The sequence below is a fragment of the Centrocercus urophasianus genome, unplaced genomic scaffold (assembly GCF_019232065.1).
Source record: "Centrocercus urophasianus isolate 14NV4802_14NV808 unplaced genomic scaffold, USGS_Curo_1.0 seq_2, whole genome shotgun sequence".
Lineage (NCBI taxonomy): Eukaryota > Metazoa > Chordata > Aves > Galliformes > Phasianidae > Centrocercus > Centrocercus urophasianus.
The window spans coordinates 15,967,581-15,982,028 of NW_024884755.1; the positions used below are offsets into that span (position 1 = coordinate 15,967,581).

The window sequence follows — 14,448 nt, forward strand, 5'->3', positions numbered from 1 at the left end:
GGGCATGGTGAGGAGGGACGGCTCGTCCTGACGGACAGCCCCTGCACTCCCCCTTCCCCTCCACAATGGTATGTGTGGGTGGGAAAAATAATTCCAGCTATTTCTCTTTTATCGCCCGGAGCCGGGCTGAGCGGCAGAGAGTTGTGTTTGTGGTAGATTGCTAGGAAGGAAGGAGGAGAAGTTGGGGTTTGGGATGGCAGCCCTGTCAGATGGGGGTCCTGCCCCCCGTGCTCAGCCTGCCGGTGACATGGCAGAGCTCTGTGGTGGCACTGGGGCTGCAGCAGGGCTGGTGACACTTGTCCCGTGTTGGGGACGTTGGGAATGTGGCTGTCACCTTGCTGCTTGGGCACGCCGTGGGCTGGTGAGATGCTCGGGGTAGTTGGGATGGTGTCAGTGTGGGTTCAGGGTGGGCTGGGGGCATTGCTGGAGCAGATTAATGTGTGTCTGCCCCTAAATCTGCCACATCACTGAAAGTTTTTGTTAGGGGGTTTTCTGGTTGTATCCCTAATGATCGACGCTGCCACCCCATAGCAAACTCAATGCAGCACAGAGCTGTGGGGTCAATCATGTCCTGGCAGGGAGGGCACCCGTTCTGTGCTGGAATGAAGTGTGATGGCATCTCCTACCACAGCAACCACTATGGTCTGCTCGAGAAGGGAGCTCCAAGCTGCCCGCGTGCAGCCATCCTTCTCCTCCTGCTCTTCCCCTTGGCACCGCGCCCCATGCGTTGGTGGGATGCAGGATGGGGACCCTTTAGGATCGTGGCCCCATCCATCTGTGGGACGCAGCAACGCCCTGAAGGCAAACCCAGCTGTCGGGACGCATCCTGCTGGGGCAGGGCACCGCAGCTCCCTGGGGTACGGGGGCACAGCGTGGCATGGCCGGTGCCAGCACAGCTGGCGAGCGGAGCCTCGTGCCCTCCTTTCCCCACCCTCCCTCCCCCCCCCCTCTGCCTGCTGTGCTGCTCAGGGTAGGTAACAGCTCCTCCATTAACCGGGGTCAGAGTTCAGCACGATAAAGATTTGCTGTTGTACCGTGGCAAAAGAAAAAAAAAAAAATCAATAAATGGTGAGCGATGGTGGGGAGCGATAAGGGCAGAAGAACTCTTCCCCCCCCGACCCGGGCAGCAAGCAGTTTTGCACCAACCCCCCCCCCTAACGGAGCCCAAAGCTACAGATCTGAGCCACCAGTGGGGTCGGGGCTGTCCCATAGTGGCCTGGGATCAGTTGGAGAGGGGTGAGAGCCTCCAGAGCCCCCATCCTCGCCTGCTCTAATTTAAGCCCCGCTCACTCTTTTGTTGTTCCCAAGGCTGCCCTGATTACTCGAGCACCCGGGACGGCAAAGCCGGGATAATCTCCTTAGCCCCTTTGGAGAGATTTCCCTTTGTGAGCGGAGGTGAAGAGTGGAGATGCTGCGTGTTTGCAGCTTAAGACTCTTCCCAATCGGCTCCCTCCATCTTATCGGCGCGGTGCCATCACATCATTGCGCTAGTTGAGTTGTCAGGATTTATTCCTTCCGCCGCACGCGCTCACGGCTTCGGAAAGCAGCAGCGGGGGGCTCGGGGGCTCCGCTTCCGCGCTCAGATCGCGTTTCCTGGGCTGGGAGGATGGGTAGATTGGTGGATAGGTAGATGGATGGATGGGCAGATGGGTCGGTGGACAAACAGGTGGGCAGGTGGGTGGATGGGCAGATGGATAAACAGGTGGACAAATGGCCGGATGAATGGATGGATGGACAGGTGGCTGGATGGATGGATGGATGGATGGACAGATGGCTGGATGGATGGATGGGCAGATGGGTGAATAGATGGACAGATAGATGGGCAGATGGATAGGTGGATAGACAGATGGACAGAAAGGATGGAGAGGTGGGTGAACAAATGGCTAGGTGGATGGATGGACAGATGTAAGGGCAAATGGGTGGTCAGACAGGATGAATGGATGGATAGATAGACAGACAGACAGACTCGGCCTGCCCTTCAGGGATCCCCAAGCCATGGGCTGGGCTGGATCTGTTTGGCCCTGTGTTTCAGGCATCACTGAAGATGTCTTATTTCCACTCTATCCAGGATGTCTCATTTTGGTGTATTTGGGGCATGAAGGCCCCCAGTGACCCCCAGACCTGGCCCTGGGGGCTGGGACACAAGTATTAATAGGAGTGATGCATGGTGCTGGGAAGCAGTCCCATGACTCCCTGATAGCAGTATTTATCCAGATAGTATCCAGGCAGCTGCAAACACTCCGAGTCCTCAAATCAGAGATCCTGTCCCAGGGCAGATCTGATGCATTCAAATTTGATTAAAGTCTCACGGACACCCGTTGGGCAAGGGACGTGGGAGCCTTTTGGGATGGGACCAGCTGGGCAGCCCTCGTCCTTCCCTTCTCCTTACTCCTGGAGGAGAAGTGCCTGTGTCACCTTGTGTCACCCCAGGTCACCCTTTGTCCCTTCCTCTCCAGGACCCCGTCAGCCCCCAGGTGCAGGTGGCAGCCAGCCTTTCTCTTTCATTTATCAGCTGATAACCAGCAGCGGGGCGATGACAGGATTAATCTTTGCTCTCCAGCATAGCCTGGGCCATTTCTTTGAAATCTCGATGGGGAGATAAGCTGGAGCACAGCGCCGGGGGGAGAAGGAGTTGCCAGCCCTATGGCAAACACCGCAGCGTGGGGACGTGTCCCCAAGCTGTGCCTCCTTGTGATGGGGCACTGGGGTGGATGCTGGGATCCTACGCAGCTCCTGAGTAGAGGCACCCGTTGGAACCGAGCTTTGTGGGTTGGGGTGGTTGTTTTTTATTTTCTCTTTCCATGCTTTTTGGTGACCCAAAGCACACCGCCCCATCCCTGCCCCGTTTGGTTAATCATCTCGGAGATGGGAATTCCTGCATTATCGATGTGGTTCCACCTCACCGGGACCCGATGGTGAGATTAGATAAAGGCCTGTGTCACCCCACGGGGTGGTGACACCGAGCAGCGGTGGCAGTGTGGGGTACACAGACTTTGCTCCTTGAGGCCACCGTCCAGGCTGTGTGCGCGTCGGTCACCTCGAGCGTCCCCAAGGGGTGGCACTGCTGCGTGCCACGTCCCCGTTGCAGTGCTTTGAGCACAGGGCTTTTTTTCCTCCTCTCCCTCTTGCTGGGTGCTGTGACAAGCACGGGGACACAGCTGGCCACCTCCCTGTCACCCCGTGTCCCCATGGGGGGGGGGGGGATCTAATAGCATCCCCATTAAGCACAAGCAGCAGACCCGGCTCCAGGCAGCACCATCCCCACGCTGAGTTTTTGGGGGTGCCAGCAGGCAGCCCATGCTGCTGTGTGCTCCACGATGGGGCCGACTCTATTTTTGTCCCCCAGTCTGGAACGGTTTTCTCTTTATCAGCGCCTGCGTGTTTTCTCTGCTGGGGATTGATACACAGAAGATGAAGTGCTCTGACATGGGAAGTGTCAGGCGAACACGCTTATCTCACAGACATGGTCTCCTGACCCAAACGCTGCTGATTACCACAGAGATGGGGGGAGGGGGGCAACAGGGGGGCAGTGCTGGGGTGTGTGGGGGGTGGCAGTTGGGTTAGGATGGGGACGGCTTCCATGAGAGAGCAGTTGGGCTGCAGGGTGGCAAAGGCAGCGATGAGCCAGAAATCCCCCCTCCAGCCCATAGGGAATCTGGGCCCTGGGGAATGGACCTATAGGCTCTCCCAGCTCTCTTCTCCCCTCCTTCCATCACACTGTGATCTGGAAGGATGATAGGGGGCAGGGGACAGAGAGAGCCTGAGGTGCCAGCACGTGGCTGGGTGAGCTCTCGTCTTCCCCCACCCCACACACAGCACCTGATGCTCACCTGGAATAACCCCAGCACAGAGAGGATCCAGATGTCAGCCCAGCTAATAAACACATCAGATTTCAATCTCGGCAGCCATGGGATCATTTTCTCCTCCCCACGTTTCTAACCCTGAAAGCAATTTGCCTTCCAACCAGCGCAGCCTTCTCCCTGCCTGTGGGACCTCGGTGCTTTGCAAAGCCCTTTAGAGGATGCGACACCGATGTCCCCCATTGTGCTGTGGTGGCAGCAGGGACTGTGACCCAACACATGTGATGGCTTTAGGAAGATCCCAGCATGGGGCTCGTGGCAGCTTGGTGTCCTCGCAGAGCATCCTCACGGCACGGAGCAGCCAGAGCGCATACATCCCAGTATTGGTTACCTGCCATCTTATCTGCGCTCCGAAAGACAAAGGCACAGTTAAAACATTTTAGAGCAGCCTTCATAGTGTATTAACATGTTATCTAACCCATTAAACCAGAGCCTTATCAGATAATCAAAGCCATTAAGCCCTGAAGCCGCTGCGACTTTGGATGCGGGGATGGGAAGCGCTCCTTCCTCTCTGCTGCACCACGGTGTGCCCAGACCCCCAGCACTGGTATGGAACCACCAAGCTGGGCACCTGCGGGTTTCCATGGCCTGGGAACTGCAGTACCAGTGTTTGGGGAACCCAGGGTGATGGGATTTTCCCAATACCTGCGTAGAACCTTCTTCTTCTTCCAGGCACGGATGGGGATGGGGATGGATGGGGACGGGACCGACTGACTCCATCCTTCTCCTTGCAGATGAACTGGAGCTGGTGGTGCAGGATGGGGAGAGTCGGGTGCGAGCCCGACAGAGCCTCCCTGAAGGCTTCTCTTGGGGACCCTTCCAGGGCAGCATCCACAGTGAGCCAGCATCACCAGGACACGGCGAGGCGGTAAGGAGCACTTATAGGAGTGGGAAAAGCCCTGCAGCAACGATGAGCAAAGTTGAGGAGAGGGATTTCCTGGGAAGGCATTTTCCCTGTGCTGAGCTTTGGGACTGTATGGGATCCCCTGGCTGTTTTTGGGTGCCCTGGGACAGCAGCACTGGTGAGAGGCTGGTGGTCCCCCTGGCAGTGCAAGTGGGCTGTTGGCAGGTATGTGTCTCTCACAGAGATGGGTCAGTGTGCAGGAGGATTTGGGGCACAAAGGGAACCTCAGGGATGAGCAGGGGTACAGAGAGGGGCTGGGAGCCTTTGGGAAGGATGGGTTTCTGCTGGTTTTGGGCACCACTGCTGGAGTTTCACGTTGCAGAGCTGGGACCAGCAGAGGCTGCTGGTGGCTCGTGCTTGCTCTGTCAGTGCGGGTGGTGTGCATGGGTGTGCAGGGATGCATGGAGAGGCTGGGGCCCCACAGACGTGCTCACACATCCTTCCCCTCCTTGCAGCCATGCAGGTCAGCTCCAGCCCAGGGGCTCCGCAGCCAGGATCTCAGCTTGGCTCCATCCCCACTCCTCCTCCTCCACTCTCCCTCACTCTTTTTTTTTTTTTTTTTCTTCTTTTTTTTCCTCTTCTTTTTTTTTTTTTTTAAGCTCAGGCCCGTTTATCTTTGCCGAATTAAATCCTTGATTAACCCTTATCTGCCCAGTTTGGCTCCATATCTCCCGCTTGGCGCCGTGTGTCCAGACACCCGGTACAGGATGATTGATTCCTTAAAGATATGCGCGGCTTTTTTTCTGATACTTCATTTATTGTCTAAATATTTTTGCTCCCATTTCAGCAGCTCCCTTATCGAGGCGGGCTGATGATTCCCAGCCCTGCTTTCCTCCGCCGCTCGCCTCCCTCCTATCTCTGCCTGGGGAAGCGAGGAAGGAATCGCAGCCCCATCCCTGATACGGGCTGTCGCCCTCGGGTCCCTTCGCATTGTTGCTGGCGGCGGGGGGAGATAGAGGGGGCCTCCCCCAGATGCCATCTTGCAGCTGGACGTCCAGCCATACACAGGTTTTAGTGGGAATCGGGGACATGGAGTGCCTTTGGTGCATGAGGAGCATCGCTCGCGCTCCCTGCTGCATGATGGCCCTGTGGCTGAGGTGATGGAGGAGGAGGAGGATGCCTGCTGCATCCCCAGAGGGGATCCCGCAGTGCTCTCCAAAACTCCATCGCTCAGGAGGGTTTGCAGACCGCCAGTGAAGGGATGCAAGGGGAACTCGGTGCCCATCCCATTTCCCCCGAGGAAGGATGCCTGCTGGGGGGAGCTGCCCTGCTAACACCAGCCCGGGCGGATGCAGAGCAGATAGAGTTTCTGATGGTTATCAGGGCCAGTTCGGCACGGAGACACTGACCTCTTTGTTCAGGGGAAACAAGGAAGGTTCTCAGCATGGGCTGCAGACGGGCAGCTGCTGCTATGGCTGTGGATGGAGTGGGAGCACCCGAGGGTGCTGCAGGGTCCTGGATGCCACAGGGAGCTGCATCTGCTTGGGTACCCAGTGCACAGAGCCAAGCTGCTCCCCAGGGCAACTTCCTGCAGGCTCAGCGCTGCGTGTGCACTGGTGCAGTGTGCACGCGTGTGTGTGAGCCCCTGTGTGTGTGTGTGTGTGTGAGCTTTATCACGCTGCGAGCACTCAGCTCCTCGCAGTGATAAGGCCTAAAACCGGCTGTGACTGTCAGTCTGAGTTGGAGGGTTTAGAAATATTGGGAGGAATAATTAGATTTCATATCGTTACCGCGGCAGCCATCAGAGGATCAGGCAGATTAATTTCCAACCCTCCCCCCCACCCCCCCACTCCCATCCTTGCTCATTAATATTCATTAGAGATGCAGGGAGGCAGCACAGGGTGCAGCACTGGCACGGGCATGCCAGTGTCCCCTGCTGTCCCCTGCTGTCCCACGATTGCCACGAAGACCCTGATGCTCACCTGTAGCCCTCCCTGCCCACAGCAGAGCCCACCCGTGACGCTGGTGCTGGGGGATGAGAGCTGCTGGCTGTCCCGCCTGCCCCTGGTGCCCGGAGAGCCCGATGCCAACGCTGTCATCTACAGGAAGGGTTGGTACCTGCGCTGGGGTCAGGGGTTGGCACGGTGATGATGGGGGCTGCATTGGTGCAGAGATGGCTGCAAGTCTTGTTGCGAGCGTTAGTGCAGGTAGTGGTGCAAGATGCAGTGCAGTGCTTTGTGTGAGTGTTACAAATGCTGGTGCAGCGGCCATTGGAAGCCTTGCAAGCATTGGTGCAGGATTCAGCACAGCGCTCAGTGCAAGCATTGGTGCAGGCACTGCTGCAAGGCTTAATGCAGACGTTACTGCAAGATTCAGTGCAAGCAGTATTGCAAGTGTGGAGCTGTGCCCATCAGGCGTGGGCTGACACTGCCACCTCCAGGCGAGCCCAGGCTTTGCCACGGGGGAGGGAGAGCACCCAGGAGCCGGGAGCAGGGCTGGGCACCAGGCTCCAGAGGTGTAATGCTGACCGCTCGCCTTTCGTGCCCCCAGATGATGCCGTGTGGTGCAGGACCACACGTGCCGTGCAGGAGGATGAGCCAATGTGCGCCTTCGTGGTGGCTGAGCCAGCTGCCATCCCCAGGCAGACAGTGAAGGCAGAGCCTGGAGACTCACCCTACCCGGCTGCGCTGCACTCCGACATCCAGCTGCTGCCCCAGCAGGCGGGCATGGCTGCCATCCTGGCCACTGCCGTGGTGAACAGTGAGTGCTGGGGTGACGCTGGGGGAGGGGTCCCCAAGGGGATGCCCGTCCTCATCTCTGTGCTCATCCCATCCCCTGGCATCCATCCCTTCCCTTTGCAGAGGATGTCTTCCCATGCAAGGACTGCGGGATCTGGTACCGGAGCGAGCGCAACTTGCAAGCCCACCTGATGTACTACTGTGCCAGCCGGCAGAGCGCGGGCTCACCTGCTGTGGATGAGAAGCCCAAGGAGACGTACCCAAACGAGCGTGTCTGCCCCTTCCCCCAGTGCAAGAAGAGCTGCCCCAGTGCCAGCTCCTTGGAAATCCACATGCGGAGCCACAGCGGTATGGGCATGGCATGACATGGCACAGCCTGGGGACAGCAGGGACCACAGGGGAGCCAGCCAGCCTGCCAGAGGCACAGGGAGGCTGTGGGTTGCTTGCAGCCAGATGAGGGTCTTCCCCAGTTAGATTACCGATCTGGGGCAGCGCCCTGCAGGCTGGTGCTCACCTGCAAAGCCAAAGATGGAGCAGGCGTAGCTGTGCTGTCCCCATGGTCCCTGTCCCTCAGCGTTGAGGTGTCCTTGTGTCTGCCTTGCAGGGGAGCGTCCATTTGTCTGTCTGATCTGCCTGTCTGCCTTCACCACCAAAGCCAACTGCGAACGTCACTTGAAGGTGCACACGGACACCCTCAACGGTGAGTTAGCACTGCCTGGTGTGCCCATAGGGGATAGCAGCACCAGGGGATGGGAATGACAGGGAGAGATCCTGCGGTGGGACCCACGCCCATGGGTCAAACCCACTTTGTGTCCTTTGCAGGGGTCTGCCACAGCTGCGGCTTCATCTCCACCACACGGGACATCCTCTACAGCCACTTGGTCACCAACCACATGATCTGCCAGCCGGGCTCCAAGGGAGAGGTGTACTCACCAGGGCCAGCACTGCCAGCTGCCAAACCCCTCACCCCTGGTGTGTATGGGACAGGGTTCACACACCAGCCCCCCTAGTGCCACTTGGCATTGCCCCAGCGAGGGCTGTGTCCCCCCATGGCTCCGGATGTGGGGTGGGATGCCACTAACACCTCTCTCTCCTTGGCAGGGTTGAGCCAGCCGAACAATGCACCTGTGCTGAAGTGCAGCCTGCCTGCCTTCATACCCGAGGGGCTGCCAGCCCTGCCACAGCACGTGGTGCTGCACGGCCCCCTACCCACCGTTCTGCCCGGCCCAGATGCCACCCCACAGCCCGCATCACCCTCGGATACCACCACAGGACCCACATCCTGTGAGGCGCAGAATGGTGAAGCCCCAAGAGAAGGTCAGTCCTCCTCCTCCGGCGAGCCCATCCGCATCAAGGAGGAGCCAGCTGACAGCCCGGCTGGGAGTGAGGCGGAGGAACCCAAAAGCGGGGAGGCCGCTGCTAGCCCCAGCTCAGAGCCAGAGCCCAGCTCCCGGACTTCATCCCCCCGTAGCCTTCCCCCAGGGAAGGTGAAGTCGGAGCTGGCCAGCCCCACGCCGGGCTCCAGCCCTGTACCCAGCGAGCCAGGCTCAGGCACGGCGGGAGGCACCGTCTTCCTGCCGCAGTACCTGTTTGGCCATGAGGCTGCAACGGTGGTCCCGCAGGCATCGGAGATCCTAGCCAAAATGTCAGAGCTGGTGCACAGCCGGCTGAAGCAGGGCCATGGCACGGTGCCACCGGGACTGTTCACCGGAGCACCGGTGCCGAAAGGTGCGACGTGCTTCGAGTGCGAGATCACCTTCAACAACATCAACAACTACTACGTGCACAAGCGGCTCTACTGCTCCAGCCGCCACCTGGCCGAGGACAGCCCTCCCGGTGCCCGAAAGCTCAAAGTGCCCCCCGCAACCCCCAAGGGTCCTCCCGTCGCTGGGACGCTGCTGTCTGCTCCGCCGGGTGAAGGGCACAGCGCTCCGTCGGGGGACGGGGAAGTGGGGCGCGCAGCCACACCGCCCACCCAGCTGGAAGAAGGCAAAGCGGTGTCCCCGGGGACGGAAGTGGCAGCATCAGGGCGGTGCAGCGAGGACAGCCAGAGCCCCGTCAGCTCGGAGGGGGACGAGGACCCCAGCAAGACGCTGTGCGAGGCGTGCAACATCCGCTTCAGCCGCCACGAGACCTACGCCGTCCACAAGCGCTTCTACTGCGCCTCGCGCCACGACCCGCCGCTGCGCCGACCCGGCCTGCCCAAGGTGCCCTTCATCCCGCAGCCCCTCCGTACCCGCAAGCGCCGCAAGCTCTACGAGATCCACGGGGCTGAGCCGCCCCCACAGCCCGACCCTAAAGCCCCTGCGGCCGCCCCTTCGCCCAGCTCCAGCCCCGATGCTGAGGGCCCCATCGATCTGAGCAAGAAGCCGCGGCGGCGCGGCGGAGAGCAGAACGCAGCCACGTTGCTGCCGTTGGCCGACTACCACGAGTGCACGGCGTGCCGCCTCAGCTTTAACAGCCTGGACAGCTATCTGGCCCACAAGAAGTTCTCCTGCCCTGCCACCCCGCTGCAGCCCGGTGCCATGGAGCACCTCCAGAAGATCAAAGGGGCCGTGCCCAAGGGACACCGCGACGGCGAAGGGGACAAAACGGCCCCAACCGGCGCCGCCAAGGCTCTGCCACCCACCTACCCTGCAGTATCCATGGGGGATTTGCGGTACCCTAAAGGTGCCAAAGGGCCGCTTTCTGTCTGCCCCTACTGCCCTCTTAACGGGGCCATCAAGGGGGACCTCATTGAGCACTTCCGCCACGTCCATGGGCTCTTTGTGGCTGCGCATGGCCTCCCCGACACCCCACGGCCTGGGGGGGGCAGGACGCCCGAGCCCCCCGCCGCCTCACCCCCTCGCCCACCCGCCCCGCGCCTCCGCCGGGACAGCTTCAACGGCAAGGAGGCTCGCGATGCCCCCCCCAACGGCAGCCCCCGGCCCCCCATCTCCCCCCGGCCCCCCGCTGACAAGCCACCCACTCCGCCCTCCTATACAGACCGGGGGGTGCAGACCCCCCCGGCCAAGGCTGCCCCCAGCCCTGTGCCCAACGGCAACCACCGGTACTGTCGCCTGTGCAACATCAAATTCAGCAGCTTGTCCACCTTCATCGCCCACAAGAAGTATTACTGCTCGTCCCACGCAGCCGAGCACGTCAAGTAAAGGGCCCCCCCCCAGCTCTGATTGGCAGTTTGGGGTTGGGGGGGCTGTGTGGGAATGGTGTGGCTTGGGGGGGACACTGGGGGCCGACGTCCCGGTGATGGATGTGTATTTATAAAGCGACGCGGCACCATCCTCACTGCAGATGTGGGGTTGGGTCTCGATGATGGACCCCATGGGGGGCTTCCACAGCCCCTCCTCATCCCCAGAGCACCACATCTCTCTGCTCTGGGTGCTGACGTTCACCTCAAGTGGAAGGACCTCAGAGCACGGACCTGAAGCCGTGGTATGGGGAGAGGGGCTGCCCCCCCCAGCTCTGCAAAGCCCCCTCCATCTGCCCTACTGCTCCTCCCTACATAGTGCTGCAGGGAAACTAGGGCGGGGGGGGGCAGACACTACAGGGAAAGGGGGGCACAACCAGGCCCTGGAACAGGAGAGCACTGAAGTTGAGAATGAAGCAACCCTGGGAACTGTGTGTATAAGCGTGTACAGAAAATAAATATGTCTAATTACACTGGGTGCTGCCTCCATGCTGGAGGGAAGGGGGGCTGGGGTGCAGCCCCTGCCCAGGTGGTGCAGCAGGTGTGGGGATGGAGGCTGATAACTAATTGTCTGCTTAATGAAAGGAATGAGCTGCAGGTGGGCTGTGCTGCCCCACACCCAGTCCTGGGCTCTGCTGTGGGGTCCAATGCTGCAGTCTCAAAGCTGTGCTGGGAGCTGGGAGCCCCAGGTGAGTGTGGCTGGGATTCCTGCTGTACTGGGGAGGGCAGCTAGGGGCTTAGGGACACCGCAGAGAGCTGGGGTTCAGCCAGTATGAACCATTAAACCCTACAGAAAACCATTGCAACAGGAGCTTGTCTGAGTTAATGGGGTCCTCTTCCTACCATAACTCAGCATTTTTGAGCAGCTAAGGTGCAACTCAGGGGGGTGCACATACAGCACCCATTCCTCACCCAGGTTCTCTCCTCCCTGAAACTCTGCCCCCATTTTGGCACAGGTGGGCACTGATTTGCTCTCCCTTCTCCCACTCCTGCTAGAAACTGGCACCAGGCAGGCAGTGAGTGGTGCCACAGCTCCCCCAGGGCCTCTTGCAGCAGCAGCCCTTGCACCACAGCCTGGCACAGCCCCGTGCCAAATGGGGCAAGCAGCTGAACCCCCCCCTTCCACCCCAAACCCAGCCAGGGAGGGGAAAGGACACAGAGCAGCATTGCAAGAAGCACAGCTTTACTTAAATAAATATATTTACAAAGCAGCAGGCATCACAGAGAAGAGGCGGCTGCATCCAGCCAGCAGCATGCAGGGAGAGCTCTGGGTACTGACCTAGGGAGGGGCTCTGGGACCCCCAGGAAAGGACATGCCCCATCTCCTCACTGCAGCATCTTACTGGGGGGCAGCAGGGGGAGGCTGTGGGGCAGCTGCACACAGCTCTCCTCCTTGGGCTCCTCGGTGGCATCCAGCAGCTGCTGCATGTAGCAGGAGGTGCCCAGCAGCACATGCCCTGTGGCCTGCATGCTGAAGAGCATCCAGCGCAGCGCTTCCCTGGGTGGGGGTCAAAAAAACAAGAGTGAGCATCACTCCATGCACCTGTGTGTGCTGTGGCTGCCTTCCCAGCACTCACTTCATGAGCCTCTTGGCCCCATAGCAGCGCAGGTCATAGGACATGCTGTAGGTGCCGTAGAGCGTGGCTTTGACGTTGAGGCAGCCCAGGTCCTGCGGATTGGTCTTGTACAGGTCAAAAGTGACACAGGCGACATCGATGCGGCGGGATGGCTTGTGGGACAGGCTCAGCTGGTAGCCAGGTGCCTAAGGCACAGCAGGACCGAGAGTTGCCCAAGGAACCTTGTGCTGCCTCACCCAGCATCATCCTCATTGACCTCAGTGGGATGAAACGGGCTCCTACAGCCCACGCTCACCTTGCAGGCAGACCACGACTGCCCATTGCCCAGGGCCATCAGCACTGTGCCCTCCTCCAGCGTGCAGAAGAAAGCTTCTGTCTCCACCACAGTGCCGTCCTCATCCAGGACCAGCGTGATGGGGTCTGGGACCGGCAGGGTGCTCCGGACCTGCAATAGGGCTGCGGTGAGGAGATGGCCCATCAGATGGATGGGCCCCTGACAGATAGATGGACGGCTCACCTGGTGCAGCAGCTCGGCCAGGCTGTGTGCCATGATGCCTTTGCGCAGGCTGCGGTCGCAGTTGCAGACACGGAAGGGTCGGGGCCGTGGGGCCGGGCTGGAGAGGAGCAGCTGCTGGGTCATGGAAGCACTGGCGGAGACACATCTGGAGGGGGATGGGGAGGGTCAGGGGGCTTCCCAGAGCCACCGCCAGCCCTGGGCTTTCACTCAAAGTGCTGAGTGGTGTCAGAGCAGGGGGAGAAAGTGACGTCCCCTTCCTAGGGTCACCCCAAAGCTTACTTGGAGACAGGAGCAGCCAGGCGCAGGCTCAAGGACTTGGCATAATCCATGCTGGCACGGAACTGAGCCTGGCAGGGAGAAAGCTTCAGCCCAGGCAATGGCAGTGTTCAGCTCTGCGAACCCCTCAGGAGACCCCATCCCTATACCCCAATGGTACCCGCCCTGCTCAGCAGGGACAGCATCTGCCCTTTGAGCAGGAACAGGCTGGAAGCAATGGGCAGAGTCCTGCTGCCAGCACAGCTCTTGCGTAAAGCAGCGCATGGGCTCTGAGTCAGTGCTAGAGCAAAGGTTAGCAGAGGTGTAGGACTGTGCCCTGACCCCTTTAGGGGTCTGTAAGGGATTTAAGGCAGTCAGAGGCACTCACCCCAGCAAATATGACCCTAATGGTCTGTGGGCAGCCCCCATCCCCATCCCCATCCCCATCCCCATCCCCATCCCCATCCCCACTCACCTCCACCAAACACACACAATCTACACCCCACACATCCACGCTCACCTTATATAGCTGTCAGCTAAGGCTCCACCCCACACCCCTCCCACCTAAACCAACCCTCAACTCTGGCTGCTGACACAAGGGGTGGGACCAGTCCTGCCCAGCTGCTCCGCCTGCAGCTCTATTTGTAATGAGTGCGTAGTCTCAAGCAAGCATGCAAGCATTGTCCCAGCAATGCAACAAGCATTGTTGCAGCACCCCACATGCCTGGTGCTCACTTGCATATAGTTGTGCCTCTGTGTGTGTACGCGCACGCATTTTCCACTTCTTCTATATGTGTGCACGTATACATTTATTTCTGCGTGTGTGCATGAGCAGAAATACACATCAGTGTGCATACACATATTTCCATGCGTGCACACAACCGGCTCCGTGTGACACGTGCAGATCCAGATGTGGCATTCACACTCACGTACACATTCCGTGCTTACACATGTCTGCTTCTTTATGGTGTAAGCATCCACAAGCGTGCACACCTGGCTGCATGTGTCAGTGCGTAGAACTCTGCAACTCCATGCACATGTACGTGCATGCTTGGTTGTGCAGGCATGCATGTGTGCCCACGTGCATGAGCACACAGATGTATGCACGCATGTGTTCACACCTGCAGCTCTCCATGTGTAAATGCACAGGCATGCACCCATGCACGCGGGTGCAGATATCTACACGCATGTGCGCACTGCTACACGCCCGTGCCCCCCCTCCTCGCGCGCACGACTACGCACGCGCGCTCAGCACATTTCCCGCGCGCGGCCCCTTTAAGACGAGAGCTGCGCGGCCGCGCGCGCGTAACGCCGGGCAGCGCAGGCTCCGCCCCCTTTCTTCCCCTCCCCCCGCCCGAACGGCCGTCGCGCCCTGATGACGTCACGCCATGGCCGCCCTGCGCCGCCGCGAGTAGAGGCCCCGTCCCGTCCGCGCCGCCCGCGCCGGAGCCGCTGCCGCCGCCGCCCCCC

The 14,448-nt window shown here is 59.9% G+C and overlaps 2 protein-coding genes across 6 annotated transcripts in view; one reads left to right on the forward strand and one right to left on the reverse strand.

Moving 5' to 3' along the window:
* The window catches only part of ZFPM1 (zinc finger protein, FOG family member 1), a 28,492-nt gene extending 17,390 nt beyond the window's left edge, over positions 1-11,102 (forward strand). For 3 of the 5 annotated variants that reach the window (XM_042821538.1, XM_042821540.1, XM_042821542.1), the window contains 7 exons: positions 4,595-4,728; positions 6,709-6,814; positions 7,255-7,464; positions 7,566-7,790; positions 8,047-8,142; positions 8,265-8,414; positions 8,544-11,102. In XM_042821538.1, the coding sequence (XP_042677472.1) occupies positions 4,595-4,728; positions 6,709-6,814; positions 7,255-7,464; positions 7,566-7,790; positions 8,047-8,142; positions 8,265-8,414; positions 8,544-10,591 (2,969 nt within the window). In that variant the 3' untranslated portion in view covers positions 10,592-11,102. Of the gene's footprint in view, positions 1-3,572; positions 4,408-4,532; positions 4,729-6,708; positions 6,815-7,254; positions 7,465-7,565; positions 7,791-8,046; positions 8,143-8,264; positions 8,415-8,543 lie in introns of those variants that run through there. The other 2 variants (XM_042821541.1, XM_042821539.1) reach the window with 2 other exon arrangements.
* Positions 11,103-11,795: 693 nt separating this feature from the next.
* On the reverse strand, positions 11,796-13,476 carry CIDEC (cell death inducing DFFA like effector c). Its single transcript, XM_042821537.1, has 6 exons — positions 13,454-13,476; positions 13,003-13,070; positions 12,724-12,868; positions 12,502-12,651; positions 12,207-12,391; positions 11,796-12,127 (listed from the first exon to the last, which is right to left on the reverse strand). Exons 2-6 carry the CDS (start codon positions 13,050-13,052, stop codon positions 11,956-11,958), a joined length of 702 nt encoding a protein of 233 aa, XP_042677471.1. The 5' UTR covers positions 13,053-13,070; positions 13,454-13,476; the 3' UTR covers positions 11,796-11,955.
* Between the last annotated feature and the right edge of the window lie 972 nt (positions 13,477-14,448).

Excerpts from the sequence above, each read along its gene's own strand:
- CIDEC (XM_042821537.1), bottom strand. The coding sequence starts at position 13,052 with ATGGATTATGCCAAGTCCTTGAGCCTGCGCCTGGCTGCTCCTGTCTCC. Across the intron at positions 12,869-13,002 it reads CTGGCTGCTCCTGTCTCCAA|ATGTGTCTCCGCCAGTGCTT; the intron begins GTAAGCTTTGGG and ends ATCCCCCTCCAG. Across the intron at positions 12,128-12,206 it reads GGGGCCAAGAGGCTCATGAA|GGAAGCGCTGCGCTGGATGC; the intron begins GTGAGTGCTGGG and ends ACCCCCACCCAG.